This window comes from Cynocephalus volans, chromosome 3 (genome assembly GCF_027409185.1).
Source record: "Cynocephalus volans isolate mCynVol1 chromosome 3, mCynVol1.pri, whole genome shotgun sequence".
In the NCBI taxonomy this organism is placed as follows: Eukaryota; Metazoa; Chordata; class Mammalia; order Dermoptera; family Cynocephalidae; genus Cynocephalus; species Cynocephalus volans.
Genome location: NC_084462.1, coordinates 57,230,219 through 57,255,861, shown reverse-complemented (window position 1 = coordinate 57,255,861; position 25,643 = coordinate 57,230,219). Strand labels below are relative to the sequence as shown.

Sequence of the window (25,643 nt, the reverse complement as noted above, 5' to 3'; positions counted from 1 at the left end):
GGCAGGAAATTTCTAAATGTATAAATCTCATAATAACTTTTCTAATGTACCCTGTTGCTCTTCTCTCCCCTTATTTCCTTCCAGTTTGTCTAGGTTCCTCATTAAAGCAGTATGCTAAAGAGCTCAATGTATACTCAAGTGATTCCTTAGTCAGGGATAGAATCTCTATCTTGCCAATTAATATTTCCCAATACTATACTGGCCTGAAACAGGCCTATTTTCTGGGAATGGTTTTATGCCTCTTTTATGGTAATATGAGAGTATACCATCTTCATTTATTTTATCTACCCAAGTATTGTTCTAAATCAAATGTGATTAGTATGTAGACAATGGCAATAATTTGTAAAAATCAGATGAGAGGGTGAGGGAAGAGCCTGGCTGGCAGAGGTAAGGGGTAATTTACATGAAATTCAGGGGTTTCAGGGGGCCGGCCCGTGGCTCACTTGGGAGAGTGTGGCGCTGACAACACCAAGCCAAGGATTAAGATCCCCTTACGGGTCATCTTTAAAAAAAAAAAAAAGAAATTCAGGGCTTTTATCTTCCCCAGGGTGGAAGTGTTTTGACCAGGGGTAGGACGCAGAATGAGAAAGTACAGAGTTGAGTATGATATTCCTCAGAAGTGACATTCTGAGAATTTGCACTGGGATTAATCCAGCATGTCCCGGAAGGGTATCCTTCCCTTCCAAGAGGAAACCAGATAGAGGACATCTGAGGGAAACCAAAGTGACATTATTAGCACGAGGAGTCATAACCCCAAACCCAGTTAGGAACATGATTTGTGCTCATTGTGAGTGACACTAGATTTAGGAGGCAAGGTCTAGAAGCAGCATAGAACCAGAAGTTAGAAGACCAGCTCCTAGTTTTGGAGCAGCCATTTACTAGCTAACTGCCCTTGAACAGGTCAGTTACTTGGAAGATCCCTTCTGGCTCTAACAATTTACAAATCTGGGGCTCTCACAGACCCAAGTACTGTCTGATGTAAGCAAGCTCTTCCACAGGTGCACCTTCACACTCTGAGAACGTGAGAGGACATAAGCAGGGAATCTATAGCCAGGGTCCCTCTCCAGCTCCCACTCCTCAGCTCTCCCCAGGTTCTTGGAGGATTGGTGAAACCTAGTAGCTGCCAACAGAGTTGGCACATTACCTCCAAACTAAAGACCTTGCTGGGTTCCAGCCCCTCCTACCCCTATTTCCTAACAGTATTCTACACAGATTACTGGTTTGTAGCACATATTGAGTCTTTTCCTACCACTTTGTCTTTCATGTTGTACATCTACAGGTATGTCTATCTTGTAAGAAGTGAGCTCTTGAAGGGCAATGTGTGAGTTGCTTTGTGGCCCTGCCAACCCTTTCTCCTCTCCCCACACTCTGCACCCACCCCCTACCTCCAGCCATGAGCAGGGAATATTTAAATGCTATTGGTGAAAGTGGGGGTAACTGCCTTTCCATATTTTTCCTTTGTTTCTACCCTATGACTGGATGATTAGCTTCTTACACATGCTCCATGCATCCACTCTCCCTCACTCCAAAATCAAGGTCATCACCAAGTCCTCAGATCATTTTTACCACTCAGATTCCTCTCAAGCCTATCTATCAAATCTCTTCATCTCCACTACCACTCTCCAATCCCAAATGACCACAATCTCTTACCTGAATTCCTGTAGTAGCCTCCTAACTGATGTTCCTGATTTTTGTTTTTGCTCTAATTTCTTCTCACAGAAGCCATAGTGATCTTTTAAAATCCTAAATCTAATAACATCACCTCTCTGATTAACATCAGCAGCTTCCCATTGCTTTTAGGATGAAGACCCAAATTCTTACCCAGGCCTATGAGACCCCTGTGGTTTGGCCCCCTGCCACTTCCAGCCTCTTCTGATGTCACCTTCCCTCTAATTTGCTGTGCTTCAGCACACTTGTGTCCTCTGTTCTTTGGTCACACCAAGGTTGTGTGCACATTAGAGCCTTGGTACTAACTGTTTCCTGTACCCAGCATTCCTTTGCCTAGATCTTCGGTACATTCCTATTTGTCAACCAGATTTCAGCCTAAACTTACCTCCTTACCAAGGCTCTCCCTAACTATCCCATCTGTATTAATCCTCCTCCCCCAACAGCCACTCTCTATCACATTAACCTCTTTTATTTTTGTCAAAGTCCCCATACAGTCTGATAATTTCTTGTTTATTGATTTGTTTCTGGTAAACTCCATGAAAGGAGGAAGCCACTTCTCCTGTTTCCATTCTTTCCCTAGTACTTAGAGCAGTGTTCAGGACATGGTAGGTGCTCAATAAATGTTTATTGGATTAGTGAATGCATGCTCACAGGAAAGGAACTTGTGCTGGAAAAGTAGCAGAGTAAGACAAAGCTGGACAGGTGAGTGAGGGTGACAGCAAGAAGGCTCTTAGTTGCCAGACTGAGGAGTTTGGATTCCCCAGTTTACTCTCTGGGGAATGGGGTGTCACTAATGGTTTTATAGGAGAGGAGAGGCAAAATCAGCATCTAAGGAAGGGTGATTTGGCAATTATGTATAGGTTATCTTAGAGAGAGAAAAACTGAAGGCTTTGAGACAAGCCATGGTGTAAAGGACTTAGGATAGTCCTTGACACACAGTAAGTTTCCAATAAGTAATTGTTATCACCAAGCACCATGACTGGCATTGTGAGATACCAGGACAAAAAGACAAGGTCATTAAACCTTCTTCTATCTCAAAATAATTCTTCCTAGACCCTATTGTCACATTCCTTCACTTCCCCTTTGTCAGACTTCCACTCACATGTAGTTATTCTCAGGGCTATCCTGTGTAGGCCCTTTTTATAGGGCTTCATCTCCAGCATGCTCCTAAAACTGGAGTCTAAAAGGCCTTTTTATTTCCAACTCTGAAGGTCTCTTGTTAGTCTTCTTCCCATTCAACAACTCTTTACTGTTTGATGCCATCTTCATATGTTGCTCTTAAAATTCTCTTTTTCCAAGGTGGTTGTGAGATGGCTCTCCTACGTTTCTGGTGACTCCTTTTCAAGTACTTTCCCTGGTTCCTCTTCTTCTTCTGCTCAAATGTGTCTCATCCTCTCAACATTCTGGCCCTTGATCCTCTTTCTTGTTTTGCACACTGATTTTATGGCTTCAGCCGTCATCTCAGAACTTGAGTCTGGCTCCACCTCCTTCCTGAATTTCAGACCTTCAAGTTCAGCTGCTTGGTGGACACTCTCCAAGGATGACCTGCTGCTTCCCAAACCTAAAATCCCCAAACTACAGTCAGCATCTCCTTCCAAAGCCTCCCTCCTGGTGATTCTCTTTCTGCAAATGACTCCGCATTCTCCTGCATACTCTTGCCAGAAACCTCCTGGTCAACTTGGATTTCTTTTTCTCCCTTGTTTTCTATATTTTGCTGATGCCAACTCATGTACTGTCTGCCTCTAAACTCTCTTTTTAAACAAAACTGTAAAAGCACCACAAGCTTGTTGTAAACATTTCCAAAAAATACAGAAGTGCCCAAACTAAAAAAAATGGAAATGCCTTGTCCTTTCCTCATTCCCTCTCCCAATCTCCCTCCCCAAATTTCAGCACTGTAATAGGCTGGCATGCCAAGTTTTGTTTCCAACTCTTTTCCATCCCATCTGCTGTCATCTAAACTAAAAGGATTATTTTCCATCTGGTCTCCTTGACTTTTCCTTTCAGTTCAGCTACACAAACATTTATTGAGTGCCTACCACATACCAAGTCCTACACTAGACAAGAGGCGCAAAGACAAATAAGAGTTAAGGATGTTCACTTTTAAGAGCTATTTAACTTTGGGTAATTACTTAATACCTCTGACCCATATTTCTTTATCTGTAAAATGAAGATAATCCTGTACCTTCTTCATGGAGTTGGTTGAGAATCAATGAGATAAAACATAAAAAAAGTCTTTGTGCAGTACCTAGTACATTATATCTGCTCCATAAATGTCAGTGACAACAATGATAATGATGATAATTTTACCTTGAAGGAGCCTGTAATTTAATGGAGAGACTTTAAGTGTTACCTAAGAAAAGAAAAATGGGAAAATATTTTTGGAACAGGGAAACAGTGGTTTGTTTATTTATTTATTTATTTGTTTGTTTGTTTGTTTAAAAGATGACCAGTAAGGGGATCTTAACCCTTGACTTGGTGTTGTCAGCACCATGCTCTCCAAGTGAGCTATCTGGCCATCCCTATATAGGGATCCAAACCCTTGGCCTTGGTGTTATCAGCACCACACTCTCCCAAGTGAGCCACATGCTGGCCCTGGAAACAGCAGTTTAAAATTAAAGGGCTGAGATGGTTGGGAGACTGAGAGGTAAGAACTTGGACTTTGTCCTCTAAGACAATAATTCTCAAAATGTGAGCCAAAGATCACATCAGTCTTACTTGGGGTGCTTGCTCAAAATGTGGACTTAGTGGCCCCACTTCCGACCAACATGGTCATTCACACAGCAGAATACTATACATCAGAGAAAATGAACAAACTATAGATATATGCATCAACACAGATAAGCTTTGAACACTCAATATTGAGTGCAAAAAGCAAGAGATGGAAAAATACATTTAGTGAGAGTCAGAATATAATAAAGGGGAAAGCAGGCAAAATTAAACAGTATATGTATTTATTTATTTATTTATTTTTGGTGGCTGGCTGGTGCAGGGATCCGAACTCTTGACCTTGGTGTTGTAACACTACACTCTAACCAACTGAGCTAACTGGCCAGCCCGACAATATATTTCTTAATCAATAAGGACACACACACACAAACTGTACTGAAAAGCAAAGGATTACAGCTAAAACTACCACATGATCCAGCAATCCCACTTCTGGGTATATACCCAAAGGAATGAAAATCATCATGTCAAAGGGATACCTGCAGTCCTGTGTTCATTACAGCTCTATTTTCAATAGCCAAGATATGAAACCAACCTAAATGTCCATCAATGTACAACTGGATGAGGAAAATGTGGTATATACGCACAATGGAATAGTACTCAGCCTTAAAAAGAATGAAATTCTGCCATTTGCAGCAACATGGATGAGCTTAGAGAAAATTATGTTAAGTGAAATAAGCCAGGCACAGAAAGAGAAATACAACATGTCCTTATTCATAAGTGGGAGGGAGGGAGGGAGGGAGAGAAGGAAGGAAGGAAGGAAGGAAGGAAGGAAGGAAGGAAGGAAGGAAGGAAGGAAGGAAGGAAGGAAGGAAGGAAGGAAGGAAGGAAGGAAGGAAGGAAGGAAGGAAGGAAGGAAGGAAGGAAGGAAGGAAGGAAGGAAGGAAGGAAGGAAGGAAGGAAAGAAGGAAGGAAGGAAAAGACCACAATTAAATGTTGAAATTTCAGGAGAGAACAGATCTATAGTCACTAGAGGTGAGAAAGGGGGAGGGGGAGGAGGGTTAGGTAGTAATTGGGTAAGGGACACAAAGAATAATTATGATTTCTAATGATGAGCCTGCTAATAATATTGATTGGATCATCAGTTACTGTACACAAATACTGATAAACTCTGTACCCCATAAATACATATAATTACGTATGTTTCAATTCAAAAAATAAATAAGAAAAAAAAGAAAGGAAATCAAAGGATTTATCAATACAAACCTCAGGACAGTGGTTAACTGGAATCAGGGAGAAGCATGCTAAGTTTCTATTTTTTAAGCTGGATGCTAAGTACACGGGTTTTCTTTTCAATATAATTCTTTAAATTATTAATATGCACTACTTCTTTGCTTTTTATTTACAATATATCTCACAAGAAAAAGAAAAAAAAAAAAAGCAAATAGGAAAACAGAACACTCTTCCAGCCAAAAACACACACACAATATGGAAATACTTGTCCCTCAAGTAGGTAACTAAATGAGCAGGTACATGTGAAAGTGTTTTATAAAATGCAGGACGTTATTCAAATGAAAGTTGCTGCTCATGACTAAAAATTTCCCATTATTCTGCCAAGTAGAATGATGACACTTTGTTCCCTGAACAGTCTGCCTTCCCCAGTACAATTTCTTCTCTCTTGCTTCATAAAGAAAGAAAAAAAAGAATAATTTCTTGCTTCAATTCCTCCTGGTGAACCACTAAATACTCTTTTTTAAAAATTCAGTATTTAAAATATACAAAAAGGTATGAAGATTAGTGCAAAGAACAATCATTTACCTACCATCCATCTTAAGAAATAAAATGTTACTGATATTCTTAAAGCCTCCTGTGAAATCCCAATCACAGCCCCTTCCCCAACCCATATTCCACTCTCCTGAGTTTGGCATTTCTCACTCCTGTGCCTTTACTATATATTTATGTGCTTTCTCTCTCTTTCTCTCTCTCTCTCCATATGTATATATATATGTGGGTGTGTACTGTATAATATTGGTTTGCATAAACTTGTCTAAACTAGATATTCTGTACTTTTTTCCTCTCAATATTATGTTTGTGAGATTCATCCGTGTTGATACATGTAGTTGTACTTTATTCGTTTCCCTGCTTTAATATTCAGTATAGAATCACACTGAAGTTTCCATTTTCCTACTGGTGGCTATTTAGTTCATTCCTGGGTTTTGCTCTCACTGGGATTTCTACCATAAACATTTTGGTATGTTTCCTTGACTACATGTGTAGGAGTTTCTCTGGGTATGTATACCTAAGAGTGAAATTCTGAGGTCATAGGATAAGTGCATCTTTAACTAGATATTGACAAATTATCCTCCAAAATGGTTGGACCAATTTCTATTCTCACTAGCAGTGTATAAATATTCCCATCACTATTCTTCCTTGTCAACCCTTGATTTTTATCAGACTTTAAAATTTTTCCAATCTGATGGGTGTGAAATGATGTCTCACGTGGCTTCAGTATGCATGTCCCTGTTTAGTAGGGAAGTTAAACAACTTTCACAAGTTTGTTGCTGTTCATGTTGCCTCTTCAGTGAATTCTGTGTTCATAAAGTACCCATTCTTCAAGGCCCTTTAAAATGCCTCCCTCTCCATAAAATATTTCCAGATCTCTTCCTTCAAGCAGATGAGATCTCCTTTGGACCTCTATAGTCCTTTCTTTCTACATCTTGAGTTTCACTTACTTTTTATTTCATCTTGTATTACAGACATTTGTGTACTTGTCTAAAGGGCAGGGACTATGTTTAACTCAAATTTATGCCCTTGTTATTTCTAGTAGAAAGTAAACATTTCATAAATCTTTGTTGAATCAAATCATACTCCTCCCCTGCTTATAAAATCTTAAATTGTTTCTTGTCTGCAGAACAGAGCTGAATTTCCTTCAACGTAGAATTTAAGACCCTTCCATGGGCTCTGGCATCAATCTTCCTTTCTTGCCTCTTCTCCTGGGATGACCCTGCCTGCTTCCCCAGATATTAGATTCTTTGTCCACAGTGAGGTCTCAGTCTGCAACTGTTTGGCTTCTCTCTCTGCAGCCAGGAAGGCAGGTTGATCCCACCCATTTTAGTTGCCTATCAAATTCTTTAAGAGACAATCTAGGGATCCTGAAGTCAGAAGATTACTTTTGTTACTGAGCAGGGTTTTTGCCCTGAATCTGTCATTTGTGTATTAGGAGTACATAAATTTCTTTATCCTGGTGACTTAGGCTCAACTGAAGGAAACCTGAAACACCCATGCCTTGAGTCTAGGCCTGACATAGCCTGTCTTCCCTTTTCACAGTCAGCGGTATATCATGAACAGAATATATGAATACATGCTCAGCCCAATATTATATCTCTCCAATTTATTCAATTTAATTCAGTAAATGCTCATTCAGGCACAGTCCAAGGTGCTGGAGATACAGGTATAAACACGAGAATTCTCTTGAGCAGTGCACAGATTAGTTGAGGGAGATTGACATACAGACACATAGTTTCAATACAAAGAAGTTTATGGGAGCCCAGAGCAGAGCTTCCTTGAGGGTCAAGGAAGGCTCCCTGGAGGAAGTGTCACTTAGGCCAGTTGGTGTGTGAATGAGTAGATGAATACAAGGCATGATCTTGAAATAAAGCTTTGTTTAACCTTCATGTGTGAATTCTGCCACATAAGACGTAAGACACTCTGACACATGGGGATGTTGCCAATGAGTCCAGTGAACTGAACAACATGATTGGTGCTTCTGCTCTGGACAGCTTGTCTTTATACTAAGAGGCAGTTACAACCTGGCCATTCTACGATCAGAGTGGGCATGTGTTAGTTCACTGACTGGAGTCTTAGGGAGGAATATTGCTACATAGGTATGTATCTCTCCTGTTTTTTTCTGTATTAGTCTTCAGATAATTTAATGGTGACTGAAGTCTCACAGGGCAGAACATTGCCCTGCTCTGGCAATATAAGTGATGGTAGAAATGTTCCTAGTGGCCTGTAATCTCATGAGAGGCCCAGAAAAATTTTTGCTTACTACACTTCTGGAGTAACCCAGAGGAAAGTGGCATTTCTTAAAGGATGGGAGCTTTCTGCCACCCCAATACCAGTCCTAAAAGGAATGAGGGCTGGCAAAGGAAGAAGGAATTTATAACCCTATGCAAAGTATCTACCCATTCCCCATCTAGCAACCCCTGGTAGCCAAGGAAAGAGGAAGTTACATCCTCGGCCAAGGATGGTGCACCTTTCCAAAGAGGTTCCACTTGGACTTTCTGAAGCATCGTGTGGCTTCTGCTCTTTGAGAAGGCTGGAGTGAAGTGAGCTGGGCATTAAGCAGGGCACAATCACACATGCCCATGCCCACATACAATACATCTTCACAACTTCCTGGCTTTCTTTACACTGTTTGCCCAACTTGTGTGCTTTCTCACCCTCTCCACTGGTCTTTCCTAGAAGCCTTGCTTAAGCAATACTTCTTTTAGAAAATCTTACATCATCTAGTATAAATCAAGTCTTCTTATCTGTGCTCCCAGATCTCTGTCCTGATGTCTAAAGCTTCTTGATGGTGGTTTGTCATGTCTGTGTCCATCACATTCTTTGGTGGACATGGCCTCACAATTCTTTCAAGTCAGCTCTCTATGTAGCCACTACCATGAATGGGAGTTGGCCCATCAGTGGAGAATATTGTTCACATGCATAGGCTTTGGGTCAAATGCACTTTGAATCCTGGCTATGTTGCTAACTAGTTGTGCAGTCTTTGGAAAATAAGCTAACTTTCTGAGTCTTAGTTTCCTTATTCTTGAACTGGAGAAGCTAGCAGTTCCTACTGTTGTGGGGAAGATCGCACAGAGGACTCTAAGACCAGCATCAGTGTTGCAGTATTATGGCTCTTTATTTGGTGTTACAACTCTTTGTTCAGTGTTACAGCACCTTTTTACTTGCAAGCAAGGAGATAACCGGGGAGTGAAGTCTCCTAGAGCAGTGCTTCCCCAAACAAAGAAAAGAGGCAGTCTTTATAACCGAAATTCCTGCCCAAGTTCCCATTCAGGTCCTCCTATGTAAATGAGGGATGTAGCCATCCTAATTTGTATTGGCTGATTATGGGACACAGTCCATTGGTCAGCTCTGGAGCCTAATTTTGCATCCAGACCATAGGGTGGGGTGAGACTATTGTTGCCTCCTATTAACACATGGATACAGGCGGGTGCAGGAAGCAGGCAAGCTAAGTTGCAGGAGCCAGAGTCAAGAGTAAAATTTCTAAAGTGGTTTCTCGGGGTGGGGGGGTGGGGTGGGGGAGGTGGGTTTAACAACTAGAAAATGCTCAGGGTTCTCTGCAACACCTACCTCACAGGGTTGTTGTAAAAGTCAGATGAGATGATGCATATCAAATACTTAGAACTGGACCTAGAGGCCACTCATTGCCAGTCAACTATTGTTACTAGCCATTCCTGTAGATGTTTAAGAGGCATGCCACAGGGGACCCCTATCCATAAAGGCTTGTCTCAGGACCTAATCCTATGATAAAGACAGGTGTTCCTTGCCCCATCTACCTCTCTTTTCCCTGTACTTGGTCTAACTACTTCCTGAGCTCATGGTTCCTAACCATGCCTCTTGATGGGTCATTAGATGTGTTGTCTTTTGCCTTGAGATGTAGTAGTGCCTTGTGGTCTATTCTAACCCCAGCACGGAAACCAATGCCCCAACTCCATTCTGAGCTGACTTCCTGGCTTCCTCCCACAACTTATAGGTCTCTGTTGTCATAACAGAGACTGAGACACGGGTGTTCATAAATGTTTGTTGAAGGGTTTCCAGAGGCAATTAGGCATATGCAGGAAGTGAATAACCACCTTCTCACTGATATGCTGTCCATAAACTGAGAGGTCATGTTAAATGGTGATTTGCTGGAGATTTTAGAATCAGAAAGATCGAGGCTTCATTCCTAACTCTGAATCCTATAACGTTGAGCAAAAGAGCTAACCTCTTTGGGCCGAGCCTGTGGCGCACTCGGGAGGGTGCTGCGCTGGGAGCGTCGGATCCTATATAGGAATGGCCGGTACACTCACTGGCTGAGTGCCGGTCACGAAAAAGAAAAAAAAAAAAAAAAAAAAAAAAAAGAGCTAACCTCTTTGTGACTGTTTCCTCATTTTACAAATGAGTATAATTATACCTTCCTCATAGAGTTTATTGTGAGGATTAAATGTGACAGTATATATAAAGCACCTAGCATGTTCTGAAACATGGTAAGTGGTTGGTAAATGGCTATAATTACAAACAGGTAGTTAAAAACTTTTGAACCTTTTTGAAAAGATGAGTAAGTGTCTAAAGTCAAAATACCTGGCAGGATCTTTGCTCAGACACAAAATCCAAAATATCTGAACACCTAAAGGACAGAGCAAAGTAGGTTTTCTTTGAAGGAGGAGAAAAAGGAGAGTTAAGCTATGATAAATAACACTTAAAGTTTAACAAAGACGAAAACTGATACCTGACAGAGACCCACTTGATGGTATTCTGTAATTTGCCATATGTTTTCCCCTTCATTCTATCTCTAGTCTTACTTTACCCAAAGTGTTCAATTTATAAGAAGACAAAGAAATAAGATCAGAGACTGCATAGAGCAAATAGAGTATTCAATTTATTATGGGCTACGTCTGCTCAAAAAGCACATTAACTATATAGAGTCAGTTCTGTCAGAGAGAAGCAGGGGATGTCCAGCTAGCCTTACAGTCCTTTTTACACAAAATTTTACCATCAGCATATTTGGCAACATTACTTATGAACCATTCCAACCCTCTCCCATACACCCAAATGTCCTTGGGCATGTGTTTTCTATTGAAGTCCAGGGCAAATTTGACTGGGTTCTTTGCTTAGGGTTTACAAGGCCAAAGTTAAAGTTAAGATGTCCACTGAGTTAGGTGCTTATTTGAGGCTCGGTGGAAGAATCTGCTTCCAAGCTCATTTAGTAAAATGTGAAAGATTTATATGATCTGAAGAGAAACCAAACTCATTTAGGTTGTAGGCAGAATCAAGTTCCTTGCAGTTGTAGGTCTGACTTCTCTGTTTCCTTGTTGGCTGTCAGTCAAGGGTCATTCTCAGCTCCTCAAGGTTGCTTTCAGGTCCTTTCCATGTGGCCCCATCCATATTCAAAACCAGCAATGGCCCATTGAATCTGTCTTGTGCTTTGCATCTCTTTGACTTCTGCTACCAGCTGAAGAAAATATTCTACTTCTAAAGGGCTCATGCTATTGCCAGAATAATCTCCCTATTTTAAGATCAGCTGTTTAGTAATCTTAACTGTTTCTGAACAATCTCTTCAAAATAGTACTTAGATTAGTATTTGACTGAATAACCAAGGATTGGAAATATTTGGCAGCCATCTTAAAATACTGCCTACCATAGCATAGTGACAATCTCCTGAAAAGCTATCCCTTCAGGTCTGACACTTGATCTTTAAGGGTGTTGAGAAGCTATAGTCTCAGATTTTTCAGGCTCTTCACAAGAAGCTGCTATCCTGGGCCGAGCCCATGGTGCACTCGGGAGAGTGCGGCGCTGGGAGCGCGGAGACGCTCCCGCGGCGGGTTCGGATCCTATATAGGAATGGCCGGTGCACTCACTGGCTGAGTGCCGGTCAAGAAAAAGACAAAAAAAAAAAAAAAACAAGAAGCTGCTATCCAAAGCCCAATATATTCTCATATAAGACAAGGGGCCAAATCAGTCAAAAGTGTTACAATCTGTCCTAGGAACTCCCTCCTTCTGGGAAGTTTCCATATAAACTATATAAAAAGCACTCAAGGGGCAGGGGCAGGATTCCAGGAAAAATGTACAATGTGATGGAAGATAAAGAGATAACTTTTAGGATGGCTGGTTAGCTCACTTGGTTAGAGTATGGTGTTATAACACCAGGGTCAAGGGTTTGGGTTCCCTTACTGGACAACTGCCAAAAAAGATAACCTTTTTTTCCCGGTGCTGTACAAATGTCAACTTGTCCAGCAGAAAAGAATCTAGCTATCAATGAGTACTTGTGGATATCAGTAACTGTTTTGTGCCCAGTTGCTATGGGAAATAATTAAGAAATATGTAATATAGCCCTTTCCCTCTTCAACATTAAAACCCAGTTTCAAAATGATGCTGTAGGGAATGTGAAGGAAAATGGTCAGGGCCCCTCAGATGTTCAGAATCTTGCTGAGCATTTGATGTAAATATGCACATGTGCCCAAGTGTTCCTTGGCTATTGTCTGATGTAGATGCGTGTGGGCACCTAGGTGTTCCTGGGTTGTCTGACTCACACCCAGGTGTCCCAGGTTATCGGACTTAAGTATAAAGAACTAATGGCTCTTATCTACAAAATGATTAGTTCAAAATGATAGCTGGCACAGTGAGAAGAATGGCTGTGAAAGTCTGCAGCTCCTGGACTTATGCCTGGTGAAGACCTCTGATGAAAAGTAATTCTAGTTAACTAGGTTGGGAACTGTCTTTCTTAGCAGCTCTGTGTCTTTTAGCTCAGGGAAGCTTTATAATGGAGTAAAAAGAATATGGGGTTAATATGTTGGGGTTAAGGAGATATATGTGCACATTTCACAGTTTATGTACTTGCAATGTTTAAGAATATTTGGCCCATTAGACTTGACAGCCTTATAGCTCCTATTTTAAATGTGTAATTGAGTTAGTTTTAGACTTAGGTTTTTGAGTTGAAATATTACTAACTTTTCAAATGGAATTGGGCCATCTAAGAGAATTTTAGCTTCATTATATTAGTTTATTTGATTTATAAGGATTACAAAGCTTTAAAAAGGTTCTAGTTTAGACAATTGAAGAAATTAAAAAGAAAATCTAATAAGTTTACAGACATAACTTTAAATGAAGATGTTGAATTAAACTAAGTTAGTGAATGAGATAAAAAATTATTTGGCTTCTTAAAAGTGATTGGTAAAATGTGCTAGACTTATGAATAGAATAATAAAAGTTGTAAGCTGAACTTAAAAGCTTAAGAAATAACGTTTTAATTTGTAATTTTAATAAATTAATTCTTGCCTATTTTTCTGTGGGGGTATTTTGTTCTTTTAGATTTTCAACTATCTTATTTTAATAGTTTGAAGGAAGAATGAATAAATTGAAAATGGCGGGAGCAAAAAGCTTGGAGTCAGATAGTGAAGGGGCTTATTTGGCATGCTAAGGAACTTGGACCATATCCTAAAGGGAATATATATCTAAAAGAGAAACACATCACATTTGCACTTTAGAAAGAACACCCTGAAAACTGTGAAGATCTGGTTGGCAGGAGGTAGAATAGAGATGATGGCAATGTAAACAGTGTAATCACAGTGGGAATAGAGACAAAAGCTAGATACTTCAGAAATAGCATTGGATGTAGGGCCGAGGCATCCCAACTGGGAACTGAGTACTTCTGCTCAAACATAGGAGCAGTCAATGTTTGACGTGTGGAATTTGAAGTGTCTGCAGGATACACAGGTGAAAGTGTTCATTAGACAGTTGAAAATACTGAAGGACTTCCAGACGGTCTGAAGATACTGTATACTAATATATTTAGAGTTCATCAACTTTAAGTTTAAGGTGAGCGTAATAAAGTTACTCAGAGTGGACAAAGAAAAAACGGAAGAGGGCTGAGGAGAGAATTCCATTGAATACCAGTATTTTAAGGGCAGGCCACAGGTGCAGGGGGAAGCGGCATCCCTAAGACTGACAGAGTCCTCTTAAAAAAAAAAAAAGTTGTAAAGAACAACGGCAGGGATCTAAAGTTAGGAAGTTTGGACAAATCCAGTTCTTATACTTTAGCATACACATCTCAAATACAGCACTTGGCAGGTTGAGCAGTTGTAACCTGGTGACTGCTGGCGAATCTGGGGTGAGGACTGAAGCCAGATTGCCAGACGGTGCGGAAAGTGGGGTTTGAAGTCTTTTATGCAGTTTGGGTCCTGTTTGGGTCCAAAAAGAACGCCTTGGGCCACCTCAAAGGGCGCCTTCCCTGAGCTTTGGGGCAGAGGAGGTTAGTTCAGCGGCAAGGGAAGGAGGTCTGTCCACGGTTTTGATTTCATGCCTCCAGCGCTGACGCCCTTTCTGTGAGAGTTGTGGATGGGGCGGTGGCCTGGGAGGGCGGTGGCCTGGAAGGGCGGGGCTGTAGGCCAGGGCAGGCCTTCCCAGCAGAGCTGAGCTGAACGCGAGCGGGATTGGCGAGCGGGCTCCTCCTACTTCCTTCCGCCTGCTGAGGACGAAGCGAGGAGTGGGGCGGGGATGGGGGCGAGGGCGGGCGGCTCTGGCCCCGCCTCCTTCCGCCCGCTGGGGGCGGAGAGACAGGGCGGAGCCGCTAGGGCGGGGTGTGCAGGGTGGGGCTGGCGGCGCCGGGCGGGGACGCAGGGACCCAGGCAGCCCGCGCACTCGGCCGGAGCTTCAGCTGCACCCTCCCGCGCCAGCAAGGTCTCACCGCTTCCTTAGCAGAGATCCGGGCTCGGCCGCCATGTCCGCCGCGGACGAGGTTGACGGGCTGGGCGTGGTCCGGCCGCACTATGGCTGTGAGTGCGGGGCTACGCGGCGCGGGGTCTTTGGGACCAGGCTTGCTGCCTCTGAGGCTCAGTTTTCCCGGGGGCTCGGCCGGGCGGGTGGGACAGATTGGCTGCGGGCCTCGCGGACCCGGAAGAGCCGGCCCTGCGGGGCGGCAGGTTGCGAGTCCCTCGGCCCGCGTCCTCTCGGGCTCCGAGGCGGCGGGAAGGACCCCGGAGGCCTCCCAGCCTCAGCCCCGGCGCTGCGGCAGGAGGAGCCCCACCCAGCGCCTCCCGTCTCCCAGCCCGACCGAGATTGGGGGAGACGGCCTAGGCTGAGGTGGCAGGAGGACGGTGCAGGGCGTGTCCCGGGCACCGGAGACGGGGGCTGGGGGAAGGTGCTGCCCCGGGTGCTGCCTGCGAGGTAGAACCAGGATCCAGACCTGCCCGGCCCTAGGCTAACTGAGAGGTGCGGTCCCGGGCAAGTCACTTCAACTTTCTCGAGCTAGTTCCCTCATCAGGACTTCAAAAGTAAAATTTTAAAAAGAAAAACAAAAACCTCTGACTTCCTCATTTTTTGTGGCCGTCCCTGGGACATCATTGAACTGCAGGCGGGATAGTTAACACTGGCTAAAGAAAGGTCCTTTGGGATCTCAAGGTTTTCGATTTTATTTTACCTTCTAGGAATAATGGGTTTTTTTAATTTTTTTTTTTTGAGTATAATTTAACTCATTAACAGTTTATATGTGAGGTATTGTGCCATGTTTGTGAAATTAAAGATGAGAAAGACCAGGTTCTTCCTTCAAAGAACTTTTTAATCAGAGAGACAGGCAGGTGTATAAGCTAGCGATAAAATGCAGTAAAGATAAAAGATACCGTGAACTAACTAGACATACAGAGTAATGCGGGTAAGGAGAAGGGGATTGGGAAAGACAGTATGAACACAGGTTGTAACATTTGTACAGAGCCTTGAAGGATGCAGAGAAGTTTGACCGGGCAGGGTGGGGCAAGAGACATGACTTGAAGAGGGAAGAGCATGGCTGAGGTTTTGGAGAGTAGAGGGACACTGTGTGTGCTGGAAGCTGAGTGGTGTAGAGTGCACAGTGGTGGGAAGAAGGGTAAGGAGACGGAGAAGGGTTCCCAAAAGTAATTGGGGCCAAACTGAGAAAGGCCTTGAATCTTGAATGCCTTTTCAAGGAGTTAGGAATTTATTCCATACCCTGGGTGCCCATGAAGGAGGCAGATTTCTTCAGGGGTAAGCTTACAGGTTTTGGAGACAGACTGTCTGGGTTTGAATCCAAGCCCCAACACTTACTAGCCCTGGGGCTGAGCTCACCAAACCTCAATTTCCTCATCTGTAAAATAGGAGTAATAATCACAGGATTGCGGGACTTCAATGAGTGAATGCATGTAAAATGCTTAGCACAATTACTGCCACTTAGTTCTCAATAACTGCTGACTTTGGTTATAAATAAAAGAGGGGAACAACATGATAATACCTGTGTTTAGAAGGAGTTCTGGCAGATAGACTAGGATAAATTTGGGTCAGAATCTCCAGTCAGTATTTTTCAAAGTTACTCTAAAACTTAGTACATATTTCTATTATACATTTGAAAAGGGGCAAGATGAGTATAGTTGAAATCCCATAGTTCTTTTTTTAGGAAAGTGATTATAGTACACCTGGTGATCGACACATTCCCGGTTTACCCTGACCTCCCAGGTGACATAGCAGGAATTTGATGCTGTGGCATTCTTTTATCGCTCAGGAAGGTTACAGATCCTGGTGTTTACATTCTTTCTTTCTTGTTTTAGCTGTCCTGGATAATGAGAGACTCACTGCAGAGGAGATGGATGAAAGGAGACGTCAAAATGTGGCTTATGAGTACCTTTGTCATTTGGAAGAAGCAAAGAGGTAAAGATTGGCTGGCTGGAGAGAAGATTGGGAGAAGGGAACTGATACAATGTGAATACAGATAAATATTTCTTTGCATATGTTGTGGATATGACTGTGGGAGGCTGGTAGTTGAGGTAATAAGGATAGGTAGTGTATTTATTCATGAGAGTAAATTGTCTTAATGGCAGTTTACCATGAAACACTCTGATGGGCATTTATGCATATTGAAAAATTTCCAGATTTGTGCTGTTCAGTTTGATGCTTATGGTGCATGTTTTGGGCACTGCCAGCTGTGGTAGAGAAATAGCATTTTTAGGGTTTGAAGTTCTTTAATGTTTTACTAAATCTTCATTGGTTTTGATTTGTATATGAATTGAGCCCTGTCCCCTCATGACATGTGTGGGTACTTGGATTGGGAGGCTTAGAAGGGTAGTACTATGGGTATAGGTCCATCCATTTGGTAATAATCAAAGACAGTTTACCAAAGGGAGCATCCTCTGCATTCTTTGTGAAGTGAATGTAAAACTGTTTTCCTTTTTTCAGATGCCCCAAGACATTGTGGTCTTAATTTTAGAGTGTTAATTTGCTATCAGTGATTCATTTCTTTTGTTCTGGTGCTTATGTTTCTTTGCAGGGTACCAGGATAGATAGATGTAATTATAGATCATGTATTCTATGAGTGAACACTGGTGGAAAAGGCTAGCAAGAGATAATGAAAGGTATTTGTAAACAAAGTTTAATGAAAATCAAGGATGTTTCAAATGGTGGTAATAAACAAGAATTATTATTTTTTTTTAATTCCGAATATCTTAAAACGCTACAGGAATGTCCAGAGAACAATACAACAAACATCCTTATATCTCAGAACTAACAAGTGTTAATCCTTTGAATCTTTCCCTTTGCTCTAAAAAAATAAATAAACTTAGCAGCAGCAACTGGCGTCTCCCTAGTGCGCCTCCCCTGGTCCTATTCTTCCTTCCCTTGGGGCAATCAGTAACATGCATTTTGTGTGAATCCAGGCTGCTTTTCTGAGCTTAAAGCCCTTCCAGGAATTTGGTAATGGGGGATGACAATAACACTTGTCTTTCTAAATGGAAAGTTATATAGCAGGAGGTGAATATGCCATTAGGAAAGAGGATATTTTCTCACATGAAGTTTGTAAGGGAACAAAAATATTAAGTCCTCTGCCACTTAAATTGTGGACTTCTAGTTTGGAAGGTCAAAGAATCTGAAAAGTGCAGCTGGTCTAAGAAACCATCTTGTGCTCTGAGGAGCCTTGGTGGTTCTGTCAAGGTGACCTTGGGGTGAGAGGCAAGAACCCCAACACACCTTCTTTCCCCCATCCAAAGCAGATCTGCTTTTTTATTTTTGTCAGTTGGCCTGTACAGGAATCTGAATGCATGCCACTGGTGTTATAAGGCTATGCTCTAATCAACCAAGCTAACGGATCAGCCCCTGTTAGCATAATTTTTAATACATTCTACTGTATGGATGTGCCATAATTTATTAACTGCTTTTGTTATAATATTGGATTTCCGTAGTAAAATTCCCTTTTTTACAGAGGGTTTCTTTGCTAAAAACCCTCTTCCCCCAGTTCAGCCATCTCATTATAGAGTAAGGAAATGGAGGCCTTAGTTTTCTTGGTCTGCTTGTAGTTTTCTTGACTGAAGATTAATTTCTATCATTTTATACAAATACAGTGGTTCTTAAGTGTTTGCATCAGAATCACCTGGGGAACTTTTAAAAAGTACAGATATCTGGGCCTTACCACAAAGATTCTAGTTCAGTAGGTATGATCTGGAGAATGCAGACACCTATATTTTTTAAATGGTTCTGATGGTTCCCCCCACCCAGTTGAGAAATGGGATTTAAAACAGTTTTAGGGGCCGACCCCGTGGCGCACTCGGGAGAGTGCGGCACTGGGAGCGCAGCAGTGCTCCTGCCGCAGGTTCGGATCGTGTATGAGGATGGCCGGTGCGCTCACTGGCTGAGCGCGGTGCGGCCAGTCACAAAAAGACAAAAAAAAAAAAAAACAGTTTTAGAACTCTGCCTTATGCTGGGATATGATAGCCTGAATAGAATGATGCTCTTCATCATAATTCCTTCCACAAGTTCAGCGCTAACAAAGGCATTTCATTTGCATCGACTCCAGAGCATGTTCTTTTTGGTCAGGTGTTTTTTCCAGTATAGAAAAGTAGCCCATTTCCTTTAAAACCCAGGGCCAGCCCCGTGGCTCACTCGGGAGAGTGCAGCGCTGGTAGCTCCGAAGCCACGGGTTCGGATCCTATATAGGGATGGCTGGTGTGCTCACTGGCTGAGCGTGGTGTGGACCACACCGTGCTGAGGGTTGCGATCCCCTTACCGGTCAAACAAACAAACAAAGAAAAACCCATACAGGGGCCATGATCGCCTGGAATGTTTTTTAGTTGGGTGCTTTTGCATAGTTAGGAAGTGACTAAGGCAGTGGAGATGTTTGTGATAATCTTTATTTTTTATGCTTTGGGTTATTAGGAGGGCATAATAGTGGCATATTGCCGTGGCCCACTGTCCATTGGTGTGGCATCATGGAAATGTTCCTGGTTTTTTCTTTGGCGGCTATCATATAAAATCTTGATGTGATTTTTGTTTGTTTGTTTGTTTAAAGCTTTAATTAGAAAATCAACATTAGAAGCACCTATTTAGATTTTACGAGTAGAGAGGACCAAGGAAAGGGAATGTTATGGTGAGAAAAAAGGACTAGGATGCCTACTAGCCACCTAATGTGGTTGCTGCCATCCTTTGAATATTCTGGGTGTACTTGCAGACAAATTGCATGCTCTTCATTATTAGCTAAGGCTTCTGCTCCCTTTTCTGTCTCCTACCCCGGTGAGCTGGGTTGTATGTTGTGTGTTCCTAGGGTCCTTCTTTCCCCTCTGGCATAAGGCCCAATTTGCCTTTTTGGGTTGGCCCTGTCCTGTTTCCTTCATAACTTACACCCCTCGTAAGTTGGAAGAGCCCCAGGATCTGGGATTTACAGTGGCTTCAAGGCCAGGAATAAAGATCAGACAGATCAAGGGAGAAAAGGTTCCCTTCCTCAGTTCTATTTTTAATACCTCTACCCCTCCCACTGAAAGCTCCACCTATTAGTACAGTGGCCCCATTGTGTATCCTGAGGCACTCCATTTTCTCCTGTACCTGTAATAGAGCTCTTTCTTGGGAAAAGAGGAAAGTATGTAGAGAGAGTGAATATGAATGTGTGGAGACAGTGTAAGAGAGTATGAATCTACAGAGATGAGAGTGTGTTGTGGGTGTGGGTTGGTTTTCACAAAAAGTGGGAAAATTTAGGGGGGATTCATAATGTTTGTACTGAGATTGGTTGGAAAATAGAAAATATAGAGGTTTCTGCTTTTCTTTATTTGGAGAGTAGCTTCAATATGGAAATTAAACTGTTGTTCTAATGAAATATGATCTAAAGATCCAAGGCTTTTTGCTAAGGGCTGCACAGATAAAGGGAGACATCTTAAATTACTACTGATGCTTAAATGTGAGTTTATTTTTATCCTTTTGCCTGTTCTGATTGGGCTTTACATTTGTTTTGGCTAAGGAGCAGTTGTATAGGAGAGAGGAATACCATTTCCATTCAATCGAAGGATGTAACATTTAAATATGTGAGATATGGTAGGTTCTTAGGTCTTGGACAGGAGGAAGTAACAGAGCGAACAATCAGAAGGTGGTTCAGGTGAAGAGAACATATCAGGCAGGGCAAAACAGGGAAGTCTGCAGGTGAGGAGAAAGGATAAGTAGTACTGGAAATGGAAGAAAATTCAGTTAGGTTAAAGGTCACAGGAAGGTTAATTTCAGTACTCCCTGAGTTTGTCGATTTAGGATTCTTTCTTTCAGAGACTTCCTGGTTTGCCCTTTCGAGTCTGTCATGGGCTACCTTCCTCTTGCTAAAGGGATGAGGCACATCCCTCTTGTAGAAGGGAACGTAGGAGCTGTGGCTTGTTGGAGAGTGTCAGAAACTACGTGGTGTTAACAAGAGCTTAGTGCGAAACAGAAGTACTTTACCTTCTGTCATTTAGAAGAATTGAAAAAGTATCTTGGAAAATAAATCAGTTCTTGAGGACAAGTTCTCTCTTCAGATTTCTCCCTCTAAATGATATCAGAATTCCAGGAACATCTGGATGTGTCCAGGCTGGCACACTGTGATCATGAAAACAAAAGTTAAGACATTTAAGAGGCATGAAAACAAAGTGGATAGGCGAGGTGACTAGGAAGAATAGCATGCCAACCAGCTTCTAGAATTCTCAAAGGGAGGAATAACACTTAAAGGTTGGGGGAGGTCATTTTTAGGAGATTGACTCAAGTTCTTCTTTCACAGACAACGAAACTAGTTTAATGGTCTCGTGAGACCCAGTGTGATTGAGCCCTTAGAATGTAACTATTTTCACATCACATTGGGATTAGGAGCTGGATGGATGCATTTCATGTATTCATAATTATCAACGGGAAGTATGGGGCAGGGTTTACTCTTAACTCTCAAAACAATGATGTAGACAAAAACCTCCATTCTCTTTTCCGCAACCCTGTTTAATGCCGCTGCTTTGGATTGACTCCACCATAAGAAGTGGGTTGCATTTAAAAGTGTAAAAGTATTTGTTAAAGTGATTGAAACTAAGTGCTTTTTCACATAGTAACAATGTTATAAATGGGAGTATTGGTTCTAAGTGTGGCTACCAAAAGCTTTTTATGTAGCCTAAACACTTAGGAAAATTTACAGTTAAGAAATGTGGAGACTAGTCTGGAATATATTAGGCAGTCAGCTAGTTAGTACCTACAGTTATTACTAAGAAAAGTCATATGAATCTATACTCTCATAATACTTATAATTAAGTAAAACAGAAATTCAAAAAGTCTGAATAAAATGTCTTTCAAGATCTTGAATGTTGAGATGTCTTGGCAAAGCGAAAAGAGTGAGAATTTCAATTTTGGCAGGTGTGAGTTTTGATTCTGGTTTTTCAAGTTACTTAACTTTAGGGAGTGAGCCTAAATTTGTACTGTGCAGAATGGGGTTACTCTGCATCTTACAGAGTTGCTGTGAGTTAAGTGCCTGGCACAGTGAAATACAGTAGATTTAATATGAAGATGATGGGGATGTTAATATATTTTCTGGGGGAATTTCCTGGGCACTTTCAAGGTCCTAAATGTTGGTAGCACTAGTTTTTTCACTTCTGACTTAAGCTTTTGTCTGAAAGGAGAAACCAGAAACAGAGACTACCACCTCTAGGGAGTGGAATGGGATTGGAGAGTGTCAGCGGACTTTTTCTTTTCATTTAATGTTGTACTATATATTTAAAATGCTTTTTACAATGATAATGAATTTTATAATAAGGAAAAAAGGAAAAACTGTAAGTACATAATTTTTAGCAAATTCAGGTTTTTAAATTGCTATATTGTCTTAATTACTATTTTCTTTTTTTTTTTTGTCGTTTTTTCGTGACCGGCACTCAGCCAGTGAGTGCACCGGTCAGTCCTATATAGGATCCGAACCCGCGGCGGGAGCGTCGCCGCGCTGCCAGCGCAGCACTCTACCAAGTGCGCCACGGGCTCGGCCCTTAATTACTATTTTCAATGGCTACACAATATCCATAATTTATTTAGGTTTGTTCTAGTTTAAAGTTATATTGCTTTGATTACTGGAGAGGTTGAACATTTTCCTACATATTTGTTTACCAATTTTATTTTCATATGCAAATTTTGTGTTGATGTTATTTGCCTGTATGTCTAGGGTCGTGATGTTAACTGTTGTGAGCTCTCAAAATATAGATGTTGACCTTCTGTCATACTTGCTACAAACATTTTTTATGATTTTCTATTTTATTTGTTTTTTCACTGTACAGTTTTAAATTTCATGGAGTTTAAATGTTAATCTTTGTAATAATTTTGTCCATAAATTCAAAGCCTAGATAGCTTAATTTCTCTAAACCTTGCTAAAATGTGCAGTTTTATATTCATTAGGATCTAAGCCTTTGTTTTTTTTGTGGCTGGCTGGTCTGAGGATCCGAACCCTTGCGGTATTACAACACCGCATTCTAACCAAGTGAGTTAACAGGCCATTCTGGAGAAATGTAAGTCTTTAAATCTCATGGTGTTTCTAAATTATTTGAGTATCACTTAAAAACCTTATTTTATACCCATTAACAATTGATGTTTTACTTTGTGAAATATTATATAGTTTTAGTTCTGGACTTTTTATTCTGTTATGGTGAACCACATTTCATTTTTTTTGAGAAAATGTATATGACTTCGTTTGCTTGTACTACTACTTATTAAGAAACATCTGAAGGTAGCTTAATTTTAGCTCCATGAAAGTAACTTGATATTTTGTCTGTGTGATTTGAAACTTGTAGAATTCTTGTTCCTTGAAGTATAAACATTTCTCCAAGTTACATATTAGGGTTGATATTGGCTTAGAAATTTTGCCTGAAATGTGGAGACTCTTCCTGATTTATAATATCTTTTCTGTTTGTTTATTTTAGCTCTAGGAAATTGTCCATTATACCTTTAATAATTGGTTATGATTCATTAGTTCTGTCTTGGGGGTCAGAGCTGGAGAGTGTTTTATGGCTGTTCTTCATTTTATTTGTTTATGTTAAATCAGCATTCTAGATATGTGTCTCACATGTATCTTTTTCACTGACTTGGTTTTCTACAGTCTTGATTTTTTTCCTTTGGTTCTGTTAATGGTAGTTACTTTGTCTTATTGTAGCTTTCATTTTGAACTTTGTTTTTTTTTGCCTCTCTACTCTTAAATGGTCTCTGTTTAGTTCATGGTGAATAGTATGACACGTATAAGATCCTTTAAAGGTGGAAGAAAGAGCAGGTAGCCAAGAGAACTGGGTTAGACATATCACCAATTCCCCTTGTAATCAAGTGTTCTTGAAGTGGATGTGACTACAGGAAACCAGTGTTAACTGGCCAGCTGAGTATATGGATTGTCTACCAGTCAAAAACCAGTTGGGGAAAGTCTGACTGGGCTAAGTGGTCATTGGTTTGACCTAATTCTTAGAGATCAGAGCAATAACTGTGTTTATTTTAATACCCCTAGTGATGAAATAGTAAAAATGTATTTGAGGACCCTAGTTGGCATGTTCTGGGGACTTCACTTTCTAACTTTGCATTGTGACCAGTCTCTGATTTCTGTGTAATTCCTTCTGCTTCACAGTATATAAATTTGGGGATACCTGTTGGAGTGGGACCTGTTTTGAACGTTTTTAAGCCATGTGGCATTTGATGAATTCTTAGTTTTTCCAATTGGGGCTGCTAAATAAACCCCTTGACAAGTATTTGTGTAAAAAAGTGTTGGTAGGCAAAGTGAGACAACCGGAAATGATTCATATTACTGCGGCTGTGTATTTAATTTGGGACTTGGTTGCCTAGAGACCATATCTTTGAGCAAGTTGAGTGAAGTGCCAGTTGAGGAGGGCCCAGGGCCTACCTGATCAAATCAGGAGTCTGCTCCTTGATTTTTCTTCAAGAAGGCTCCTAGCAATTTGATTGATCCCTGTGTTCGACAGTATGTGAATCAAAAAATCTTAAACACATAAATGAAAAATCTGGTTAATGGTTTATTTTTAAGAGCAAGAGTTTACTTGCTTAAGTATGGATTCTGTCTTTTCTTTTTAAATTTAATTTTATGTTAAGAATTGGTTATTTCGATAGAGCATTTTAATATAAAACAGCTAAAAGGAATTAAAAAAAAAAAAACGACCAAAAAACCCCCAAACAAAAACCCTGCAATTTGCAAGGCCATCATGATCTAAAATATTTCCTGTCTGTCCCATAGTCAGCGTCCTCCTCTTGCTTCTCCCCTTCTTCCTCATTGTCACCATCACTGCCGTTTATTGAGCACTTACTGCTGTGTGCTGGGCCCTGTGCTAAGCACTTATTATGCTTTACCTGATTAGCTAGTCTTGAAACCCCATGAGGTGCTTATTATCTACATTTACCAGATAAGAAAGCAAAACTCAAAGAGGTTAACTCACCCATCTAGTAAGTGGTTGATCCAGATTTCAGGTATGTCAAGGACTCCAAAGCCCTTGCTCTTAACAAACATGTTAGTCTGCTGCTGCAGTACTACTTCTAAAAATAGAGACAAAAATAGTAACTATCATTAAATAAGCAGAATGATGATGAAATTTATATATAACGTTATTGTGAGATAGGCATTATGTTATCTTAAAGAGGGGGGAAAAATGAGTTAATATCACCTGAACCAAGGTCATATAACTGTCTGGAATTCAAGCCCAGGTCTGTGTGACACCAACACTAGTGCTCTTAACCTTTACAGGCACTGAAGGGGCAACATTTAAGTCCAACATCAAGTCAGCTGGTGCCCAGAGACATTCAGTATCTTGCCTGGCTGTCAAATGGCTGAGGGAATTAAAGGTGTTTCCTGCCTCTTACTGCAGAGTCTCTTCCACTAGCCATTGACTGTATGAGGGCAAGTCTCCAATTTGTCTTATGTATTTTTGTGTCTAATCTAACTAGATTGTTGGATTCTTCCCAATTGCTTTTCTTCTTCATAACCTGGTATCTGCTTTGTATTCAGCTTAGAGAGGTATTCCTTCCTACCACGATTAAATAGTGACCTCATACAGACAGGAGTGGCAAATTGGATTGGAAACTGCCTTGGATTGTTTGGCAAGAACTGTATTTTTGGGGGTTGTGGGTGGAGGAAAGGCCTGTCTAAAGGCCTCTATTTCTTCTTTACTCAGAATACCTTCCTGTTGACTCATTGGAAATCATAACGAAAAGCAGAAGGAACATTGGAGAGGCAGCTGCTAGCCCAGGACTTGGCTTCTGTTGGGGCAGATGTTTGGGGACTGAGAGAACACTGGGCTCTAAGAAGAATTGTGAGATTTGTGTAGTAGAAG

At 41.2% G+C, this 25,643-nt stretch overlaps 1 protein-coding gene across 6 annotated transcripts in view; it reads left to right on the top strand.

The window, feature by feature from the left end:
• Positions 1 to 25,643, top strand: part of IQGAP1 (IQ motif containing GTPase activating protein 1) — a 115,883-nt gene that overhangs the window by 9,450 nt on the left and 80,790 nt on the right. For 4 of the 6 annotated variants that reach the window (XM_063090633.1, XM_063090635.1, XM_063090634.1 and 1 more), the window contains exon 5: positions 16,647 to 16,746. In XM_063090633.1, the coding sequence (XP_062946703.1) occupies positions 16,647 to 16,746 (100 nt within the window). Of the gene's footprint in view, positions 1 to 14,700; positions 14,868 to 16,646; positions 16,747 to 25,643 lie in introns of those variants that run through there. The other 2 variants (XM_063090637.1, XM_063090636.1) reach the window with 1 other exon arrangement.